The 24,544-nt window shown below is 40.3% G+C and overlaps 1 protein-coding gene across 1 annotated transcript; it reads right to left on the bottom strand.

The window, feature by feature from the left end:
* Positions 1 to 809: 809 nt before the first annotated feature.
* Positions 810 to 24,490, bottom strand: TGS1 (trimethylguanosine synthase 1). Its single transcript, XM_015619639.1, has 13 exons — positions 24,353 to 24,490; positions 23,612 to 23,676; positions 22,042 to 22,214; positions 19,330 to 20,182; positions 18,436 to 18,553; positions 17,368 to 17,454; positions 16,413 to 16,584; positions 14,606 to 14,960; positions 13,582 to 13,755; positions 12,481 to 12,624; positions 11,278 to 11,494; positions 10,179 to 10,257; positions 810 to 3,053 (listed from the first exon to the last, which is right to left on the bottom strand). The coding sequence occupies exons 1-13, from the start codon at positions 24,448 to 24,450 to the stop codon at positions 2,937 to 2,939; spliced, it is 2,652 nt and encodes an 883-aa protein (XP_015475125.1). The 5' UTR covers positions 24,451 to 24,490; the 3' UTR covers positions 810 to 2,936.
* Between the last annotated feature and the right edge of the window lie 54 nt (positions 24,491 to 24,544).

Below are 24,544 nucleotides of genomic sequence, written 5' to 3'. Positions count from 1 at the left end.
TATAGACCCAGATTTATTTAAGAAATACTACACTTGGGGGAGGTTTTCTAAAACCTGTACATGAAACTTCATGGAACAGTTAATTTTTTCTCTTAACACTAATGGGGTCTCATTCAGAGAAAGGCACAGTGATGTCCTACCATGAAGAGACAGCTGCTCAGTCCTGCTGATCTCTGCTCTGGTCCTCCTGAACCCCCTGCATTAAGCTCCAGCTTTGCAATGCACCTAATTTCATCTTCCATCACTTTTCTTCATGCCATGCACCAGAAAAAGAAATGAATGGGCTTGATTTAATGTTTGATTTAATTATGATAAACCTAAAGAGATTAGGGGCTCAAGAGCATACTGGAAAGTAGAACTCAGCACGTGTTTACCGCATTTAGTCCTTAGAAAACAAAAATCTGCACTTTTTCTGTAGCTTATTTTCTGTCTTCAAATGGGTAAAAGATGAAACTTCTATGTGAATTTACAGTAGCAATGTAACTTCTTTGTTGCCCAATGTATCATTTACAAAATACTACCTAAATTCAGAAAGAGTATTAAAACAGTGGCCATGAGCTGTCCAGAAATTTAACAGTGTCTCAGCCCATGTTAACTTTTTTCTCCAATATAAAGCAAAATAACATTTTATAGCAAGTCATGACTGAAGCTCTCCTCCAAGGAGGGTTTGTTGGTTGAAATTATTAACAAAAACTAAAAGTACTCACAGATGTATTTTAGGCTTAACGGACTGGTAGATTCAAAGCCCTGGGGAACTTCACTAGTTCTGTGCAAGTGGGAAGTGAGGGCAAACATTTATCACAGCCCAGCAGAGTGTATTCTGACTTCAAGTTGTAATTAAAAAAAACCAAAAACAACAACAACAAAAAACAAACAAACAAAAAAAATACCCCAAACTCCCCTTTTGTCCCTCTTGGTTAGAGAGGAACAACTATGAACGAAGATATTCTTCTGCTTTTGATGCTCCATGTGCTTGCCAAGCTCAGCAGACACCTTTGAGAAATTGCTCTTTTTTACCATTAAGTTAATTACACTGAAGTAAAAATTCAAATGGGTAAATGTTGTACCTTTTGTATTTTAGCTTCCACACTTTATATACTAGGTACCAAAACCAACCTAACTACTTTCCAGAAGGTAAAAGTAAATTCACAGGTTTTTCACAGTCAGTTTCCTTTCATATGAGTAGCATCAGCAACATCTCAAAATGCTTCTAAAGCATTTCCTTAAGGAGGAAAAGAGGACCAAATTATAAGACAAGGGTATTTCTACAAGCAGCAATAAGCCAAATATAATAAAATTTTAGTGTACAGAGTACTGTGACATACATGATATAAACCAATCTATTCTTCATTCAGCCTCACGGACTTGGATTTTTAATTGTAGTGAAAATCTAACAGCATTATTATGTTCACATGCCACTGCCACAGTAGGTATAGAGCTCCTGTAGTATTAGCACTCCTGCCAAACTCCCCTACGACCTAATAGGAAACTTCTAAGAACTATTATTTCCTTAATAATTCCTTTTAATGATGCAGAGCCAGCACAACACTTCTTCCTTGCTGTAGCACTGTGGCAAAGTGCAGTGATCCAAATTAGCCAAAGTATCTTCATAAAATACCTTACATGAAGCACGAATGTAACAGTAACAATTTAGCACTTGTTTGGTTCTGGAAAGACAGCAAAGCCAGAAAACTGCTATTTCCCAAGGGCTATTTTACTGCACTGCAAACTCACACTGAGTCATAACAATCCATACACACACAAACACTTTGGTCTATTTAACTGTTTTGAACAAGAGTTGAATTTAATTCCTTAATGTGGAAAATAGATCCTCTTTTTCGGTTATTCTGGTTATTCTAGTTTTCTTGGATAGCAATAATGTGTTTAGTGCTTAGTTTCTGCTGCCTTCAGCATCCTGCTGCACTCAAAGCAGAGGAGAAGCAGCATTAATTTATCTTTGAAATTATTATTTGTATACACTTACCTCAAAAACAAGCTCAACATTGAGCTTGGGGACTTAATGTAAAGTATTTCAGTATGAACACCATGACCCCTCACCTGCCTCCTCTTCTGCTTTGAGAACTGCACAAAGGCCACTCTTCCCCTCCAAACTACAAGTGGGAGCAGGGATCCCTCACCAGGAAAAGCTGGCTTATTTCTGCCCTCCCTGAAGCCTGTGTGAGGATTCCAAAGGCCTAGAAAAGAGGGGGGACAGAAACACCTCTGCTTACTGATACAAACCTCTGGGCAGAAGGTTTCTTCAACATATTTTTGCAATGAAGAGGAATGGCAGGGAGATGAAAAATAAAATGACAATACCCAGAGGGTTGAGTCCCACCTCCAGACACAAACACACCCAGCTCTCTCTGTGAGCTGCAACAAGCCAGAGCACTCACTAGAATTAATGTGTGAATCTTCATCCTGCAAAGAAAACCTGAAAAGGTTTCTCAGTGAGCATGGAGCGGGGAGAGGTGGACTGGGCTTAACCTCCTGTGGTGCACCTGACCCTCTAGTTCCACTTGATGCTCAGATGCTTTTGTTTCTCAAGCACAGACAGCAGCTCCTGTGGCTTTCAGGCTATTTTTCTTGACTCTCTCGGTACTCAAAACCAGAGCAAGCCCAGAAGTAGCACATGTGAGAGTTACCCTGAATCCTGAACCCCACTTCCAAGGTTTGGGCTTGAATCTTGCAGGACTGCATTTTACAAAGATCTTTCTTTGTAAAAATTACATTTACATTCACAGATTTTCTACATTTACAGTGTTGTTAAAATTATTACAAAACATTTATTGACAGTAGCAATAAACAGAACAAATTTCTGTAAACAGAAATTGAAGCGGAAAATGGCTTTAAGTCATTTTTGACCAGCCAGCTGTACAAAAACTTAAGCAAAGCAGCAGTCAGGGAGGCTGGGTTTAGAAGAATCCACACGGAGTTCAGGAGATGTCATGCCTTATTAGATCACCAAAATAAGCTGTTATTGTCTTAAGTTTGTTATTGAGAAAATTTTGTTCTATTTCAACTTTCCCTCCTGGCCCTGCTAAGGAAGCCACCTGAAAAACAAAGAACAAAAAGCAAACCAATCAATGCACAGGAAAAGAGGCAAACCCCCAAACCTTCTAATGCACTAACAATCACAAAAAAATCATCTCTGCTCTGTTAATACTGGTGGAAAACGTTCCTTGGCAGCTAATGCCTCTGATCCTCTTTTTATGTCTCCTTTTACTCAGACAAGCCGTTTGTGGCTTGTGACTGAAAAACCCTCCTCACCCAAATCATGAAAACAAGAGGATTTCAGAGCCAAAGAGAAACACTCAGAACTTGACATGCTGTGCTGAGGCAAGAGATGCTAAACTCTGTTCTGCAGGGTACTTGGCATTAGACAAACACAAGTGTAGCAAAAAGCAAGTTGTAAGCTGTGCTTGAAAGATGTCACACCCCAAATTCTGGGGGAAGAGTAAAACAAATTTTAGTAATTTGAATTAGGAAGCGTAAAGGTGGCACTGCAAGCCCCAAACACACAGAGAAACTCACAAAAAAAAGGCCCCAGTTAATTATTGCTTCTATTACAACCAAAGAAAAAGCTGTTGTATGCACTGCAGTTGCAGGCAGTGCTTAGGCAAGGCTGGGGCAGCAGTGCCCCTGCAGGCTGGGGGAGCCTGTCAGGCAGCACTGGTCCCAGCTTTGTGTTTGTGATCTCACTGGAGTGAGAATTTCACCATTCATGCTCTGTTGGACTGAGCCCGGTGCACACCTTTAATGCTTAATGATTACAGACAGACAACATTTCACAGCAGACCTCGCACTCTGGACTGGAGCACGCAATATTCTCCCCTCAGGATACCTCATAGGACATCCCTGAGGGATAACAGCTTACAGGCCAGCAATTCCTCATCAGGAGAGACTGCACAGTGAGAAGGATGAACACCAAAACTGAACATTGTCTGCTTTTTCCCCTTCCACTTTGGACCTGTTCCGTGAGGGGGTCCATGCTCCACAGCCAGTTCTGCTCTGTGCTGCCATTCTCCCAGGCTGCTGCTGGAAAATTATTTCTATAATTCCTCATGCAGGGAAACTGCCCAGGCAGACATAAAGTTATCAGGGTCTACAAGCCCACAGGAGATTTTAACTGATCTATAAGCCAAGATGAAGCTAGCAGCTGAAACTTTAAGCTACTAGCACTTCTAAAGCCCCTTGAGACTTGATTCTGTCGTGCAGGTTTAAATATAAACAAGCTGAACTTCCTCTATTGTGAGTAAAAAATCAGCCTACTATCATGAGAAAATAACAGATTAATTTAAATTACACTTTGAACCTTTACTGACTTGTCCAGAAAACTGCCACACACGTATCTAAATCAAGCATTTATTTTTCTGTTTTGATTTTCACTCTTTTAATTTTTTTGTTTTTGCAGACAGAAGTGTGAGCAGTTTCTTCATCCTTCAACTTCTGGTGATAGAAAAAAACGCTCTGCGTTTTTGTAAGAGAGGAACCTGCCACTTAAGTAAAAAAACAGAGGCTGGCTGACTTATAAATAGCACAAGAATCTGAAATTGGCAAGTGATCAGGAATGTTAATTTTACAACTTATCTGTTCTTACTTCAAATCCACAAAGCATTGTGGGGTGATGCATAGCTTTTCTAGGAAGATGTGAACTTTAAATTTTTCACAAGCAGAAGCTGGAATGCCCCTTCTGAAAAGCATTAAGAGGCTTTGCACTTTATAGCTGATGTCACTTATTTACTCTAAAATATTCACTGGATTAGTCAACTTAATATAAGAATATTTAGAAATTAGTGTCTTGGGGTTATGCACTCCTGCTTTTTGGGCACAGTTTTGGGCACATACTTAGCATATCTAAGTATGACTAATGCATTGATATTAAACATTAGTGTTTACTAAACATTCCTCTTAGAAGACCAAGTAAAACAAGATGCTCCTACACTGACAGGTGGTGTCCACCAAGGGACAGCTGAAAACTTACGTAAGCTGTCTCTAAGTGTTAAATCCAGGATAACTATGATTAATTTCAAACAACGACTAGAGGTATTTGATAAACCCTAAGGTGAAAAAAATGTAAACAAACACATGGGAATGAGCTCTACTGTGACAGATCAGGTACTGTACCCTCTTTAACCCAGCCGATATTCAGAGGAGAGAAATGCAAATCCTCTGTGACAATGCTTAGTTGTAAATGGCTGGAGGCTGCAAATTTAATTACAATTTTTATAATAATTACAACAGGAGTTCCCAAGTTTTCCTAGGCAGGGCACAGTCAACCCTGAAAAGCGTAGTGGGGGAAGGCTGCCACAAGCCAAGCTTCAGGAGGGTGCTGGCCTGGCACAGGGACACCCTCTAAAAATAACAACAGATTGAGGAACGATGCTTTGAGAAAAACAAACGTGCTCAGCTATTTTTAGAGCTACCAACAAACATCTCCTGTTTTTGCAGTGCACTACAACGGTGAATACAGAAAGGATTCTTAATTTCCTTTAAAAACTTGCCTAGTCCAAAATTTATTTATTTTGCACTTTCCTGTGTACAATGATTCCCTGCTGTCAATTCTCCTTACCCTGGTTTATTCTTTAGCCCAAACTCACACTACTTGGGTGGACAGATATTGCCTCCTTTGCTGTACTGCTGTCCCTAGGCAGAGGCTGCAGCTTCAGTTAACACCTCCCTGAACCCCTCTCACTTCTCACCTTCATCCTTCAGCTCAGTGGCTACTGCTAAAAAGAGTCCACAGCTACAGCCACAACACATCAAAAAAGTAGCTGAGAGGTTTGAAAAGGAGACATCAGAAAAGATGAAAATATGAAGGGGGAAGCAAACATAGAAGATTATTTCAGAAGCAAGTTGCTTGAGGTGCAAACTTCCCTTACATTCTTCAGGTGTACTTTTGAAGGTTCTCCTATCGGTTTTGGGGAGCTTTTTACATTCTTTTAATCATACTGAAACTCTTTTAGTAAAGTAACTTCCTATCTGTTCCAGCCACCAACTAACATAACTGTAGACAAAAAATCTATCATATTTTTTTCTTATCTCATAGAAAGTTTTCTGAGGTATGAGAAATACCAGCTTTCTGACTTGATATGCAGTCACACAAGGACACCGTGAATCAATTAATTTTACAGTATACTACTAAAATGAAGAAACCCCTCCCCCTGCATCCAACCCAAAATCTGAGGGGAACAAAACCCAACCCACTTGAGAAAGAAGGCAATGGTACTCTTTACACTGAACATAATAAAAAAAATGCTCTCAGGCAGCAGTTCTGAACATGTACAGGTATGCATAAGAATTATGACACCGCCACAGTGGTGCTGCCACCCTTTAACAGGCCAGACATTTATTTATCTTTTTCTTATTTCATGTAGGAAAACTACAATTCAGTATGCACTGACACTAACTCTATGAACTTTAGGAAGACTGAAGTATCACTCTAGCTTGGTATATGCTGTGGGTAACTTCTTTCTCTTTTATCAAGGACAGAGAACACATGAGTTTAAAGCGGGCTGTTTAAAAGCTGTTGTTATTAACACAATAGTCACAGCTGAAGTGTGTGCAATTACATTCACTTAGAAATTATCAGCCTGCAAAACACATCAACCCACGGGGTTTTACCTGCCAACTCCCCTAATACCCAAGCATCTTAAAAATACTATCAAATCAACTTCTGTTCATTTCCTGGTCTCTCAATCCCTGCTTTACTCATTTGTTCTATTTACTCCTAAATAAAAATGATTCTGCTTGGCAAGTCCTATTTGGCTAGGTCTCCATTTTAAAATCATAGCTAAAAGAGAGAATTCAAATAAATAAATGGGTTTTACCCATCTTTACACTCCCTTCATTGAGCAGTCATTTTTAACAATTGGACCTTCCCAAACAGAAACACAGAAAACATTTTTCCATTCAGGTAGTAATATTGCAGACAGATCAACGCCTCAGTGTCTAACTCCCAATTTTCTCAAAATGATTGATGCAGATGAGGTGGGAACAAAGATAAGAAAAAAAAGGAAAGTAGCAGCATAATGTGTGTATTTTTTAGGACTATCACGGTCCAGAACATTTTGCTTAATATTAGGCTCATAGAACCACTCTATACTAGACAAGAAACAAAAAGCTATTCCTGTATTCTGGCAATATTTTAAATATAAGCCAGGTCTGAGACACCGACATTTAGGACAGCAAAAGCTCCAACAACAGCACAGTTTGACCAAATGAGACATAGCTACCACAAACAACAGTATTCCTGTCTTCAAAGAAGTTTTAAACAATCACTAAGGCACAATCCAGTATCTGAGTCACTAACCACGCACAGGCAGGGTAAGTGATAAACATCTCATTGCTCTGCCTCCCAAACCTGGCTAGGCTGGTAAAGATGCTGATGTGGTTATCTGTCTCACAACAGACCAGATCACCAATATTTCAGGCTCACCAGTTTATTGGGGGGAGCCACCATGAATCCTGACAACATTCTGACCACCAGAGAGAGACCACCAGTAACTGAGTACAATTTCTACAATGGGTTAAAAAAACCAGATTCCACCATTAGCAAGAAGGTCCTACAGCAACAAATTTCAGGTTCTTCCTTCTTTGCTGCAAATATTAACATGCAGAAATATTACCCGGTACAGAAAAGGATCTGTGAAAGAGACTGGACTACCCGGAATGACTCCATTTCCCAGAGGTGAGTACACACTCCTCACTCTGCCCAATGAAGCAGAGCACAGCTTGATAAACACTTCATAAATTATATTTATGAACTACATAACAGGCAGTAATAAACACACATATTTTTTTAATGTACGTGCACACACATAATTATTCTTCCTGATTATTCCTAGCTAGGAAGAATATTGTTAAAGATTAATTCAACCTAAAAAAAGACCAGCATACATTACAAATTTTCCAACATGTTTGTAAACAAGGAGATTTGATGCAATTCAGGGAAGTGTTTTTACATTTCTTGTAAATGAACCAGATGTCTTGCACTGGTTCGCTGCTCCCTCTCGAGGCAGAAGTACAGAAGTTCACTTCTCTTTGACCTAAACTCCGTTGACTTTTTAAAGGGAATTCAAAGAATCCCATTGGTCTCTACAAGACCAATCTTCTCTACACAGAAGTGGCCATGCCTGCAGAAGCAGTAAGTGCTGTTTTTGCAATAAAATCATGTGGAACAAGGGTGGATATCTTGTCCACCAGTAAGACAATGAACACCAAATCCTCTGACACAGCTAGGTCAAGGTCAGCCACCACCCTGCTTTCACTCCAGCAGCAGGATCTCTGTATCTCTATTTTATGTTTACTATTTCACAGTCATCTGATAGCTATATTTCATAAAATTATGTATTTTCCACTAAATTCGAACCACCTTAACTAATGGTTAAACAGTATTTTTATCACAAGGTTGCTTTTAACTGCTTCTAATTGCTTTTGTTTTATTTATTTATTTTATTTTGCTGGAGTTTCACAGCCCTGGAAGTGTAGTGGCAGTTAATTCAGAAACTTAATTTTTGAATACAGCCAGAGATTTTGGTAGCCAAACCCATAACAGTCCAGTGGACCAGACTATTCACCAAGGTCAGATTTGGAACAGTCATGTTTGGCACACCTTTGTCCATACAGGATGAAGACACTTCCTTAAACAACGGGCTTGATTAACATTCTCTTTCCCCCTCTCAAATCATCAACCTTCTGTTTTTGTTTTTTTTCTTATACTGACACTACTCCTAAAGAAAGGTATAAGGAGCTGATTTCTCTTCCTGAGAGTAGCCCATAGCTTGGGACACTGAACTGAACTGAACCCAGGACCTCAGCCATGAACTTTTAACAAGTAAGCCATGTTTCTGAGCAACAGTTGTTACTCTGCAGCCATCTCTGTTCAGCCAAACACATGAATGTAATCAACATCATTCAGAGCCAACTGCACCAAGATGTAGAGCTGTCAGGATATCTGCCCCAATTACCTGCAAGAGATCAGCTCCTCTGTAGGAAAAGGTGCAGGCCCAGATGCTTTTGTGGAAGCGCAAGTGAAATGTAGATACTTCTGGCCACTTAGAAATCCAGTAAAAAGTTCTCATAAATAGAGCAGAAAACTTTCTAAGGTCACTCTTCATCATGGGAATGAAATATTTGATAAAATGCAGTTATAAGATGTTGTAATTAAAGAAACTCTACCTAAAATTAAGGTCCATGTTCAAAGACTCATAAGCCACTTCGACATTTCACTACCCTGAAACTCAAAAAGGAATTGAATCACCTGCCAAAGCAATAGTGCTTTGCATAGCATGGGCTTAGAGTCTTCTAATACTCAGGCCACGTGAATTTCAGCCTATTTCTCAAGCCAGCTGTTTGCCACCAAGAATTCCACAAGCCATCATATGGCTTGACACTGCCAACTCTAAGTCAGACACAGTTTTTGGGAAAGCAGGAAAATGTCCTGGGAAGTCTTGTGATATCTTGCAGGTAACAACTGCTCCCTTTTTTACAAAAAGCTACAAGACATAATTAACATAGAAAATACACAGAGGAAACTAAACCAGACACTCAGGGGAATTGTTAGTCATGTAACTGCTTAAAAAAAAATTCTATCAAAAATGTGTAATACAAAAAAACCCCACACCAGTGCCTCAGATTCTGTGTTTATAACGAATCACTTCAACACAAGCAGCCTATATGGAACCACACACCTGTGTGGACACCAACATTACCACTCTTGGTGGCATGACATTTGTGTCTGATCTACTCATCAGTGAGAACAGTGACTGCAGGCTGTAATTTCCTGCAACTCCTTCATGAACTGAGAGCTATCAAAGTCTGGGACTCACCAACTTAACAGATCGTGAGAGCTGGTTAAAATACATGAGGTTTTGATATTTTTATAATGATGTATGTGCCTGGCAATTGGCTTTGAAACTTCTAAAAGAAATCCCATTCTGTTGCTTTAAGAAGAAACTGTGTCAAAACCATGGAAATAATCTTATACTCCCATTTCTAAATATACCAAAAGTACAGCAAACAAAGAAATCACTTAACACAAGGGTCAAATTTAAAAACTCCAAATATCCCCCATTCAGCTGAACAGACTTAAAAGTCTTATGTATGTGCTTATAATACTTAAGTTTTAAGTCAGCTGAGCATTTTATTCACTACCAACACCTCCTCCTGTAACACACCTGGTTAATATCAGCATTCCGAGGCAGAAAATACACAATATTGTTGGTGATCTTCTTGGAGAGTCTGAAAATTTCAAATGTAGAAGCCAGTAAAGGAAAAAAAAACAGAATGGGGACAGAAAAGTTTCTTCATAGTCATTCATTCATTTTGAACATATGTCTCAATTTCAGCTATTATGCAATTATATTGTAGTTAGTCTTTTGAGTGTGTAAGTAGGACTCTCTTCTGAAATGCAGAAACTCTATTTCACCATTAGGGCACTAAAAGTAGAAAAAAACCCCAACATCCACTTTTTATGAAAATTTAACTGAACTGCAGAGAAGTATTTGAGAAATCTGAATGCAGTTTGTAGCTAGTATATTTGGTTTATATTTGTTTTTCAATCTATTTTGTGGAATCAATCTCTCACACATGCATACAAAGTTTTCTTACTCAGACACATATGGCTACATTTTAGCAAAAAAAGGAAACAAATTAAGCTTGTTCTGTGACAGAAGAAATTTCACACTTCAAATATGATGAAGCTATTATGTTAATACCTTCCCAGATGAATGAGTGCTCAGTATCAGTGTTAATAAGCTAACAGAAAATTCTATATATTAATTAAAAGAGTTAATGTTTTGCTTGCACTCTTCTGTGATTTCCCAAGTCATAGGAAGGTGCTATGACTGGGAACAGATTTAGTATGATATTTTAAGGTACTCCCTTTATGAATCAATTAAAAAGTGGAATTAATGATAAGGTCACAGCTCACACAACTAGTTATTATCACATGGCTATTTGATTACTTTGGGGAATTTTAATAAAATAATTTAAAGGAGTAAAAACTGCTGAATTAATGTCTTAGGTTGAGAGCTACTCAATTCACAGATGGATTTTTCACTTTCAGGAAAAACTCATCACTGTTTTTTTGGTAATAAAAATTAAAAATATTTGACTTTAGGTGGGGAAGAGGACTAAACAAACACTTTGCATCTGGAACTCCAGCTGCCGGCCATATCATCCACAGCCAGCAAACTGGGCGTGCAAACCCCACGGCAAGAGAGGCAGGAGAGGCAAGGGAGAAGCCCAGCACAAGGTGTAACTTGGAAAGGATATCCATCTGGGCAGATCATGGTTTGGATGTCGAAGATGTCGGCCGTGGCGTAGTCGGGCCCTCCCCAGGGCGGGCTGAGGAACACCACGTCGGCGCGCAGGCCGGCCGCCAGCGCCATGAAGTCCCCGCACAGGAAGTCGATGTGCTCGGCCACGCCGTACACCTCCGCGTTGTGCCGCGCCAGCCGCAGCTTCTCGGGATCGATGTCGATGGCGATCACTGCCCACGAGAGATGGCAAACACAGGGATTAACGGAACCGGGAATGCCACCCCAGCACCGGCAGGTCACTGCCAGTGAGACACCTGCTGCTGTCACAACCCCGCACCCCGGCTCCAGGACAGGACACGGCACTGGCTGCCTGAGAGAGGAAGGCCTTCTTGCCCCAGGTTTGGCAGGAGCCTGAAAACCTCAGTAATGTCTATCAGAAATTCACCCTTCTCCTTTGTTAAAGAGAAATATTTATCTGTGGCTGGCCACACAGTTCTGAAAATTGAGTTTAAAAAGCCCCAACCAACACAGCCCAAGGGAGACGGATGATACAAGAATAGTACATAATAACAGAAATTAAAATTTAGCCAAGAAAACAAAAAGCCAAGTGAGATGTATAGACTGGATCATAGCCTACCAAACAACGCAGTAAAAACTACCATCTGTCTTGCTTAAACATTAGTCAGAGTTAGATGAACTGCTATGAGTATCAAACAGGAAATGTTTTTACAGGAGGTTCTCTCAACATTTCACTACAATTTCATTAGCTGGCATTAGACTAACATGAAGTTATCATCACTTTCTGTACTTAGTTCTGCAGAACCTTCAGGGGACTCCATTCAAGTGTTTTAAGTACTGTGCATGTGGAACCTGTTTTTGAGTACACAGACGTCAAGTAACAACTGGGAAAAGCAGCAGCTTTGACAGAAGTCCACTTTTCCCAGTGATCTCAGGAGTATCTGACAGACCAGGTATTATGCCACACAAAAATAGCATTGACTAGTACAACACAACTCTGACCTAAAACAGAAAAGCAGTTTTATCGGTCCTTTTTGAAAACAGAGAAGTCATGCTGTGAGTCTGATGAAGTAAAACAGCTGCTGTTGCTTACAGAAGCACCAAAAAACAAAATAAATCAACAGAGCACATACCCAAACAGTGTCAGGAAAAAGACTAAAGAAACAAAACTAATGCACTGTATACAACACCTACTTACCTCTTTTTGAGGTCAATGCAAACTGAATAGCGTTTCCTCCAACCCCACAGAACGCATCCACTATGATGTCGCAGTTGAACGACTGACTGACGCGGACGGCAATATGTTCAGCTATCTTCTCAGGAGTAACAGAAAACCAACCCTCTGCAGAGGAAAGGGAAGAAATCTGCTTTCACCTCTTATTTCCAAGTCACCTAATTTAAAAACAAACAGCCAAGCCCCACATAAAACTGAAGGTTTAGCATTAATCCCAAGAATTTTGGCTTAGCGCGTTCCACCAGGAAATACTGGCTTTGATAATGATAAACTCTGCTCAGTCCAGAGATTTACTAAGCAAACAAAGTCTCACTGAAGCTAACTGATATGCCTTGATCTCAGTACATGCTTTGTTGACCTTGGTGCTGAGGATTCTAGTTTATCAAGCAGAAGTCTACAGGCTATGAAAAACATTATACATCATGATTATGCAAATACAACCAGAAATGTATTCTCTCTTATCCAACATTTTATTTTATTCACCACAATGTCTGGTCTGCCAATTAATCTGCAAGTTTATGAGGGGAGAGCATTAGAAATGGAAGGCTTACAAACTCAACCTACAAAAAATGCCTGGTAATCCTAATTGCTCTTTTACCTATACATTTATGATTTTACCCATACATTATGACTTGAAGTGGTTCACAATTAAACATGGAAAAAAGTCGCTTTGCAAATGACTGCTGAGAGTCAGAACAAAACAGAACGAAACTAGATCTATCAGCATACTTGGAAGTTTCATGAAATTATTTTATAAAATATAGAAATATAAAAATATTGAGTTTCTGAACAAGTCTTGACAAAGTACAATCTGGATCCAGCAAGATCTTCAGCAACTGTAAGGATTCATGCAGACAGGGATGTCCCACGCTAAAAGCACATATGAAGTCAAAGACTTCTACTCCCCTGCCTGCTGGGTGGGAAAGGAATTTATCCATGGGTGCAAACACACATTTAGTAGTGTTCCTCAACTAAGAAAATTTGTAATAAACTGCAAGAAGGACCACAGATTTGGATACAACCTTGGATACACCAACAAGGCAGCACACTTAGTACTGAACACACCTCTGTCTAGTTTAATTCCCTCATCAAACCGAGAGAAGAGCCGGTAGCGTTGTGCCCAGTACTTGACAAGCTCTGGATCAGCAGCAATCTCAGGAGGTACAGTTCTCAGTGCATTTTTATTCCTCCTTCTTCTTCTCGTCTCCTTCTTCTTTGCAGTAATTTTTTCATCTACAGCTGGAAGACACTGCAAAAGTTAACAGTCACTGTTCTTGTAGGCTAGGGAATGTAATTGGTAGGTGAGTGTTAAGACTTAAAAACACTGCTAAATGTTCTTTATTATTTTGCCAGATTATGAAGATTAAACGTTTTAAATTAAAAAATAGCATCCTGTATTTCAAGGGATTAGTCCTAAAAATCGTCACTGTTCACCCATTATTTAAGAGCCCTAATCTTCAACTGGAGACAATAAACTCTATGAAATGAGCAAACAAGTGGATCAGAGACCAATTTAATGCCCTTTTATCAGTTATGAAAAAAACCCAATCTAGACAAGACTTTTACAGTAAGAATCTAATGTAACTGAACTACTGTAGGAAGGATTAAATTAAAAAAAAACCACCTGAATAATCCTGCTTTCCTTTGTTTCATGTTAAATAGAAAAATTCATATTACTGGGTTTTTTTTAAATCCTAGAAAATAATTTGAACAACACATCTTCCCCAGAGCACAGTAATGTGCATTTGAAGCCAAAACTTGATGGTCTGTGCAGCCACCTGAGGTTTAATCACCCTCATCCTTGCAGAGGAAAAAAAAGGCATGAATTGCAAACCTGTTAGAGCATGTCCAGGATAAACAACAACTGTTCATCTAGAAAGAAATACTGTTACCATTAAAGTCAACACCTGGGATTCTGGTATTCCAGAAATAAGCTAATTCCACTAGCACAGCTCTTTCATTACCCCTTAGATCTAACGAGTCTCATTGAATAACAAAATAAGTAAGCAGTGCATGCCACAGTAACTTGAGAAGGCAGTATTAAGTCCATTGCCAATTCATTTCATCAGTTTGCAGGAAACCAATTTACCTTGGCTGATATCCTCCGTCTCTGGCTGCAGATAATCAGGAATATCCAGAGGGACGAGCTGCCGCTCACTGCCATGCTCGGGTCTCCCTGCCCCCTGCTCATCAGAGCCACTCACTGCAGCATCCTGTGCCTCCCCCTCAAGCTTCCTCCCTCCAGGTTCTGTGCAGGCTGCACTGCAAGACGGTGGCTCTTGGATTTCAGCATCCAGCGTCGCACTCCGTGGGGCAGTAACGCCCTCCTGACCCTCTGAGTCGCTGCTGCTCGCAGACAACACCTCTGCTTCACCCTGAGGGGCGGCTGGCTGGGATGTGTCTTCCTCCTCAGGTTTATTAACCTGCTTCAGGAACATTTCCACCTGTAATTGCCAAATATCACAGATAATCAGATGATGATCAGTTATCCAGAGCACAGCTTAAAAGCCTCACAGTTCAAAAGCACTGGCCACTGCAGGGACACTCTACCACGTGTATTTTGAGAACAGTAAAATATCCAGACTCAAAACATTGAAGAAGTCCTTAACCATGCCCCCTTTTAAAAATATGTGGAAACAAGATGTCTTTTGGAATTATCTACCTCTAAAAGAGAAACAAAACAACCAACCAACCAACCAAAAGATCAATGGAAAATTCAGTAAATAATTATCATGTAATATCTAAATAGTCACACTTGCCACAGCCCAGGTGACCAAGTTGTGACTTCACACCTATTTTTCTCTAATCTGCATTCAGAGATGTACTCTGCCTCTCAGGGAAGAGGTTTTTAGGATAAACAGTTAAAATTACCTTCATACATTAGTTGCCTCACCTTCAAGATGTACCAAATGGTGCAGGTGGTAAAGGGTTCTGCTGCACAGCAGAGAGCTCGACATAAGCTCCTAACCAACGCACAGACACCACTCCAAACTCCTCAAAGGCACATGCAGATGCTCCTTTTTACATTATTGTTGCTCTGAGTAGCTCTAGACCTGGAGGAGTTCCTTACCTGGAAGTCTGAGGAAATTCATAACTTTTTTCCCCCTTCACATAATTAAAGTTGCCCTCAAACTATAATGGCCCCAGGTACAAAATCAAAAATGAATCAGAAATTATAGCAATGTGACTGGAGTTCAATAAAACATGTACGGCCACCACCAGAAAAGTGCTTTGCACTTGGATTTTGAGAAATGCCAAGCATCCCAAAAGAAGGTGAAATAACATTAACATCTGTCCCCTCAGATTCACAGAAAGACTTGACTAAAATCTCCACTGAACAAGTCTTTCTACTTCTTAGCAATTTCTGAGTTAAAAAACAAAAAAGAGGTGTAAAGTTATAGACGAAAATAAATGCAGGTAGAGGTATAGGCAAAACCCTTTCAAATTTACTAAAAAAATGGAGTTACAACAAATACACTAATCTACACAAAGATTTTCTGTTACTGCTGAAATGCCAGCATTAACAACTGGCCTCACATGCAATTTACAATCAAAGATACCTTTAGTAACAACAGAAACCTACACACACCTCTCTTAAGTGATGTGCACACAGATGTTAGGAATGACTTTCACATAACTTGGCCATTTAAGTTCACATTCCTCCTGACACAGCCCACCAATGCCTTTCCATAGCCATCCCAATCTAAATACTCTTCACATTGGTGGGAGGCAGGGAGGAGGGGAAGAAAACAAGGAAAAAAAAGGACAAGTGGGCTGACATTTAAAAATGCCATATACTCTGGACAATTAGGTTTTTTATTCATTTTCATAATACAACAACATCTAAAGCAGCAGATAAATCTATGAATTACAACAGTGTTAACAACTAAACATACCTTCTTCAAAGTTTTGCTTTTTTTGCATGTTATTTCAGATTCCTCTGTAAAGAAGATGTGTGTGTTTTTGCTCTTCCTTGGTTTGCGCATATCCAAGAATCTGGACTTGAGTTTTGCTTTTTTCTCCAAGTACTGCACACTTCGGTGGGTGAAATCTGGAATTCCACCATACCTGAAAACAGACAGACAGATAGATAAATACATACACACGTAAGGACTTGCTTAATTTTGAGTTTAGAAGCTTCAATATGAATGTTGAGGTCTATAAAAAAGTGATATTGACTTAAGCACTTTTTTATTGCTCCATTTAAAATACGTCACTGGGTGTAGCTGCAAAGCAATGTACCTTCATGGACATTTTAAAAATTTTTATTTGAAAATTCTTAACCTAATTAGTTTTAGATTTTTTTTCCTAATAGCTGTATAACTTTAGATGAAAAACAATTTCCCAGGCCAGCCTGAAAAATAGGAAATTGAAAAAATATCTTGATTAGCAGAATAAAAGATCTTTTCGGTGGCTGGGAAGACTCTCCAAAACAACTACTTTCACCTTCTGGCAAATGCAACTAAAAAAAATTTCACTGGCCAACACCTGGCAACATTTCATTAGTATGGCAACATTTCACTAGTATTAAGGAACTTCATTCCAATATAAAACAGTTAGAAATCATGACCTCAGCTTACAGGACTCCAAACTGAGAGGACCATTCCTTTTCACAGCCTTTAAGCTCAAATTTAAATAGTTGACCAGCCAGTTAACATTTTTACAACTGAAAGTACACTAAGGTGTAACAGGTAAGGTACTTTCAGTTGTACAAATGATTCCCAGAGACTAACTCTGGGAATCAGCTTCCAAAGTTTAACAAAAAGGAAATGGAGATGAATGGTCTATTTCCATAATAACAAGAGAGCTGACTTGCTATGAAAAGCCCCACAGTTCCTCATAAGTGATTACTTTTGTCCTGTGCCACACTTGAAACCCAACACAGAGCAGGTTTCCTCAGGATCTTCCATTGGGTTTTCATCCATGTCCAGCTCATGGCTAGGGAAAAACACAGATGACAAAGTTACTACTGTGAAGAAACCAATCATTTTACAGCTACACCATTAAAAATGTTGTGAATTGAAAACATCTAAATATGGGCTTCAAGTAAGTTGAAACCAAACGCTGAAACTACTGCTGAAACCAAACGAAGCAAGTAACACCACTCTATACTTGTGCATGAATTTTTGGGTTGGTTTGGTTTCTTTATCCTATTCTATGGAGAAATGCCCTTCTACTGGGGCTATAACATTCCAGCTATTCTGAACAACCTCTTAAAATACTTAATAGCAAGCCCTACATGATGAAGACGTTTCCTTACCCTATTTCCAAATTACCTTCATCATCTATCGTGTTATCTATATTATTATCTATTATTAATGCTGCAGCAACAGCAAAATACTAGAACGAAACCAAAGCTACATGATCGGCAGGTAACAATTCCACCCACTCCTTCACATTTGAGTCTGCAAATTTATTAGAGAGGAAGAGCCATCCCACCATCTTTGAGACTATATATTTTTAGAGAAAACAGGAAAAAAACTGTGACAAGGCAGATACTGTCTATTTTATGACTGCCATAGCTCTGAGCATTTTACTGGCAGCATTCAATGCAGTTAAACAACAGAGATTATTTACTTTATGTTTACTTTATGTTATTCTGGTATTGTCTACACTAATAGGACCTAAATAAGCAAGCTGCCCAATGTAATTTAATAATCTTGTATACTTCAGTGGCACAAGAATGGTACCATCACCTTGTACAGTCATCAAGGCCATACACTGTTTTCATAAAGCACTGGAATAGGAAATAACCACTGCTTGATGTGAGGCAAAGCAATAAGCAGTGATGGAAGACTATATGGCTTTGTACTGACATTTTAACTCATACTGTCAATCAAAGCTATAGTTAGTATGAATCAGAAGGCTCCTGGACCTGGATTTCATGAGAAAAAAGCTCATGTAAATTTCATGACTTGCCTTCTCTTGACTTTGACATGTCTGTATTCAGGAGGCTCTTCATCCTCATCTTCATCTTGGTCATGAAGCAGCAACTGCTTTTTTTCATTTGAATTTGAGCTACATGACTCCTGCACATCTAAAAAAGATACATCATATTTTCCTTCAGCATAAATCAATTCCTTATCTTCCTGTCCCCAAAGCACCCCTGCAGCTACAGCTAGTTAGTGTGCCAAAAACACATTTTTACCTGTCTTTGAGGGACAACATACTAATAAAGTTTCCAGTATTACACTGTAGTGTTAACAATCTTATGCAGGACTAACTTCTAATTATCTCATCTGTCCAAGAAAAATAAAATGCCTACAAGGTACAAAATTTGAAAGAGCTTCCTCCTTGTGTGTAAAATTTCCATCTCATTAGCTATGTGAAAATATTCACAGAGATTTTATAAGAGGAGATTTAAACACTCTTCTCTTTTCCTTTTGGAAAGGAGATTTTCTTTTCACTTCTCCCATTCCAGTTCTAGGATCAAGATGGGACCACACGTGCTTCTTCCTCTCTTAGAAAGTCACTAGCAGCAGACTAAAGTCTCAACTCCAGTATCAATACAAAGATAAATAATTAAATATGCACTAACAGTAATCTCTCATCAATTTCTGCAGTACATGTGAAGATTTATGAAGTACATGTTCAGTTAAAATCACTTCTGGCTGAAGAACACATTCCACATACACATTAGGGATGAGAAATCATCCAAAGAAGAAGAGGGCAGAAAAAGGAATCAAGTATGTAATCATTCCACAAAGTACCTAATTAACTTTTTAAAAATGGCATAATACAGACATGCCCTTGTTTCCTGCATACAACCACCTAGAGAATTCTGATAACAAACTTTATCTGATTTTGTATTACCTGACTGGTTAACACTTTTATTTTCACAAGATGCTGTCCTTTTCCTGCTTCCTCCATCACAGGGCTCATCCCGGTTTCCGCTGTCAGATGAACTCTGTTCTTCAGGATCCTTGGGGCCTACCGTTAGAGCACCACTGCTCTGCTCCACTTCCTCCAAATTCAGATTTAAATTACAGATCCCAGAGATTATTTCACTGTGGGGCTCAGCACTTGAAGGGAGTGTTTCCTCACTTCTGGTGTTGGAGGGAGACAGCTCCAAGCTCAGCACTTCACTGTGCTCAGGTCCTGGGCTAACCAAGCCCATTTCTCCTGAAAAACCAATCTCCTGTGTAACCCCATTAATTTCCACCTTGTCACCATGTGAGCTCTCCGTAGTCCATCCTTGACTTGTCCAGTACTGAAACTGTTCCAAATAATACCAGTACAGTTCACTATAATGCTGCTCCCATTCTTCCTTAGTATCTGGACTGTTCCAAGGCTCAGAGGCTGTGATGTCCTCAGACGATGAGACCTCTTGGTGCTTTTCCAACCAACTTTGCCAAAGAAGGCCCTCTCCGTACTCATTCCAGTACTTCTCCCATTTTTCTTTAAGTTCACTGGGTAAAGCCTCACTTGCAAGGCTTTCTGAACTTTCACAGCTCCCTTCAATTACAGCCTGAGGTTTACTGCTCATCTCACATTGCTCTGTAGCTCGGACCAGCTCACCAGAAACAGACTGGATACAACCACCACAAGCTTTGTCCTGGCATTCCTGCCCCATTTTATCCTCATGTTTTTGCTGTGACTCTTTTTTCTTCTTCTTTTTCTTTTTCATAATCTTCACGTTATTTTTCTTTCTGTGATTTTCTGTTGCCTAAACGATAATGGAAAAGTTAGAAGTCTACAACATATATACAGTCTTGTCCTCTCTCCAATCACATTTCAGTTTCCACTGAAAGTCTCCCTCTCAGTGCAACCCTGCTGTTAGCTTTATCCCCAAAAAGGCTGTAGAGTTTCTGGGTTTGATATGGCCCTGCTACATAACCTCAACTGACACTTCTGAAGAAGGTGTAAGGAAGAGCTGTAAGAAAGTCTGTAGAAATACACACAAAAAAGCAGAATGACAGAAGTGGGGCTGCTGAGTGGGAAGTCATTAGTAGCTCAGAAAGGAAGTCATCAACAAGAAACAATATAAAATCCTAAAGGGAAGTTGGTCAGGAATTGAAAGGTGACAAGGTTGAGCTCAACTGCAAAACAGTATCTTAGTAACACCAAGGATCTGTTTTCTGGGGCTGTGGTGGCTAACCCTAACTTTTACCTGGTATCTGCCTGACCAGCAAACACTGTTCAGTGTCTTTTTAGGAGAGCAAACATAATGCTCAACCTCAGAGAATGTTAAATCCTTGCTATCTTTGGACACTGTACACAAAAAACCCCATTATTTTGTATGCAAAAACTCTATAAATCCTGCAGCTGAATCTATGTCTTGAAAAGAGTAACCCAAAAGAAGGGACAATATCTTTTCCATCCCATAATAATCTCCAAGCTGGCCAACAGAAATACAAGGAAACAACAATCTCCTGCCCAAACCAAATGGAATGTCCCTTCCATTTTCGCAATGCAATAATTTAATTTGTTACAACAAACTCAGCTACTACAGTTATCTGGTGGAACAGAAGACAGAAACCTGGTCCTGAAAGGAACACTGAGGTAACTTTTTGGTTACAGCTCCACTTGTTTCAGAGGAGCTTCCTGTGATGAAAAAACTCACATGGACAAGGGACTCTGAATGTACGTCCCATCAGCTGCAATCCTTAGGTTTGCTACACTGACAAAAGTGTAAGGTGGACTATAAAGACATTAAAACTGAAGAACTGGCACTGATCTTTCATTCACATCCCTCATGTTAGTACACACAGTCCAAAGTACAATGCTTAGTGGTAATCAAGTAACAAAATGTTATTTTCCCATTCAACTTATTTGCATATTATTACATAGCAACAATAATTGTATATATACTTCAGGTTTGAAGTTGGATGCCTGTATACTGTATTTACAAGTTATCAATTAAAATCACATACAAGTTTCTACTATTTATTTACAGCTTAAACAGGTTGGAACCATGCAGTGCTCTGCACAAAAGCACTGTCTCATTGTCAGGGAGGCCTGTATTACATAAAGTGGACACTGTGAATATTGCACTGTCTTTTTCTCATCTGTGAAAACTTCAGGCCCTTTCTAAAGCCCAAATGCTCCCTATAGGAAGCAAAGCACCAAAGCCTCACTCCTGCCTCTTGGAACAGCCTGGCTTTATCAGCTGTAAGGGGGCTTTGAAAAATTAGCTGTTTACATTCCTATCAAAAGCTAAATGGTTAAAGTAGACAGTGTGAAAATACCTGCTTGGACTGGAGTGTACTAGTCCAGTACTAGTTGTCCTGATCTGCAGCATCAGCTTTACCACAGCTATTTTAAATCAGGGACCTCTAGTCAAGAGAGCAGTATAGATATGAAAACAGAAAGCACAGCACTGACCCTGTCCAACTGGCAGGGGGGTTTTACAACCTAGAACAGATCAAGGTGCTGTGTGTTGCTACCAGGATGCAATGCAGGCAGCTTAAAGGCAGCTCAGATACATTTCCATGAACTGCCATCTCTGAAATAACTGAGAGGAGGCACATCCCTAGGTCTGGAAATACAACACAAAGAGAACAAATAAAGCAAGTAAAGATTTACCACAAAGTCCCTGTGGGCTGACTGCCCACCAAACTGAAGAGGCAATCCCATGCTCTTCATAAGCTCAGCTTCTGAGTCTAATTCAACTTCTTCCAGGTCCAGGGCATGATTAGTATCCACCTTTAATCTCGCACTGGGACAACTGTTCTCCTCCTCAGACACTTGTTCTTCCCCTGTTAACAAGTTATAGTCATGAATACAATCTGGTTCTGACACTGCAATGCAACAGCATGGCATACAGAAAATAGCAGAACTGCCTCTTATCCTTTCTTTCTCATTTAAAAATCTTCCTCATAAACAGCTCAGTTTCTGCATAACTATCAGTAGGAATCAAAATGTAACTTCAACAGTGAAAGCACTGGACTGGGTCTGTCTGGAATGGAGTTAACATTCTCCATAGCAGCCTCTATGGCATTGTGTTTGGGATTTGTGGCTGAAACAGTGTGGACAGCACACTGATGTTTAGGCTGCTGCTGAGCAGTACTCACACAGCCTCTTAACTTTCCCTTTGCCCGACTCTGCCCTCCCCAGCAAGCTTGCACTTCTATCAAATTGTTAAGCAAAATATATTTATATAAAATCACAAATAATATTGGGAAAGTTGGAGCTGAACATGGATAGAAATCATGAAATCAAAACTCTTGACTCAGTTGACAATACTGAAACATTCAAGGTTTCTGGTTTGGTTGTTCAGGATATATTTACTGCCAAATTATCACATAACATGAGACCTTTCAATTTTTAACTGATTATTCTCACCACAAATCATTCACACATGTACAAAAAATAGTTTACAATCTCCTTCTTTCACTCCTCTCATGTTGCCTCAATCTAATCTGTGCTATTAATTATCAGCTTCTATTTCTGCTCAGACTTCCTTCCAAATCAAGCTATTATGCTGCTGGATCAACCAACACAGCAATGATAAATAGAGATACCAAAAGAATTGTGTTCAGGTAGTCAAACATCTCTAGGAGGAATTCAGGAGATGGAATAAAGGAGTGGTGTTGAATTTGTTAGCGTATACACCATGATAATTCATAGATTATAAGCATGCCAAGTGAGACACTTTTCTGGTCCTCCTAATACGATTCATTTTATGTATGTGAATCATACTTTTCCCCATCAGTGCTTTTGTTTCTTCTCTACTTCTGCCTCAGCAGATTAACTAGCAACAACTAATGTCCCAGGCTGGGGTAGAGACAGCAGGAGACAAACATCTATGATCCACAGACCCTCCATTATGCAATCAATTTTGAATTAAGTCAAAATTATGATTTAAGACCAGGTCAGGGACATGTGCTATAATCTGTTCCATGCAACAGGTGAATATTATGTGAAGTGGTAAAGTTTATCTGGACAGATATAAGCACTGAACTTGGTTTGACACAAACTTCTATATCAAGATTAGGGTAACCTAAAAGCTATGTAAATTCTAAGTTATTATTCTCTTCTGTCCCTATAGCAAAAGTACTGAAAAACAACACAAAAATAGGAACAACTTCAATAACCACACATAACTCACTTTAAAACTGCACATCACATTGCATAGCACGTTGTATTACCTTACCTGTACTGTCATTGTCATCTTTGACATAAAATCCTTTTAATCCCAGTTTATATAATTTTCGATCTCTGCAAAAGTAAAGATAGACACATGTTCAGAAAGTCACCACTGAAACGTTTTTTTTTACAGTAGAAGCAATCATTCAGTGGAAAAAGCCTCCCCAGGGATGGAATAAAATCCCCACCATTGGACGTTTCAAGATGATACTGGATGGAGTACTTAACCTCCTCTAGGCTTCGCTCCCATGAAAGGCTGGACCAAGTGACCTTTCCTGGTCCCTTCCCACACGGGCTGTCCTGTGACTCCAGACACGCGAAACAACTAAGAACAAACAACATCTGGAAAAGGCTATCATTAAAGCCTGATGGGGAAGCCCATAGAAGAGACGTTCAAAATAACGCTGCAGTGCACTCCGGAATTAAATTTGCTGCTCCTCCTCTCGCTGAGAAGCGGCTGCTCCCCTGCGGATGGGGAGCGCGAAGGGGGCGGGAGGGCGCGCTGAGCCCCGGCTCAGGGAGGGCGCTGGCTCCGGCAGCGAGACCGGCGTCTGGGGGCTCCTCCCGCCCTTTTCTGTCCCCTGCCGCCAGTGATGAACATGACAAACATATCGGGGTTCTTCTGTGCACAGCCCCTCAAAACCCGGCTCCGCTTGCACCACCTTGCCGCAGCAGCGCGGCCCTTCCCGCCCGTCCCCAGCGCGGCCGCGGGGCCGAGGACGCGCGGGGCGCGCCCGGCGCTACTCACTCGACGAAGGCACGGGAGCAGAGGCAGAGGATGCCGCCGGCCGCTCCCGCCCGCAGCAGCAGCTCGGCCACCAGCCTCGGACCCGGGTCCTGCACCATGGCTGCGGGCAGCTCCCCTCGCCGGGCCCGGGCCCGCCGCCTTCCGCCGGAACTGCCGCCTGCGCCCGCACCGCTGCGGCCGGGAGCGCGGCCT

This window comes from Parus major, chromosome 2 (assembly GCF_001522545.3).
Source record: "Parus major isolate Abel chromosome 2, Parus_major1.1, whole genome shotgun sequence".
Classification (NCBI taxonomy): domain Eukaryota; kingdom Metazoa; phylum Chordata; class Aves; order Passeriformes; family Paridae; genus Parus; species Parus major.
This window is presented reverse-complemented; position numbering and strand designations above follow the sequence as displayed.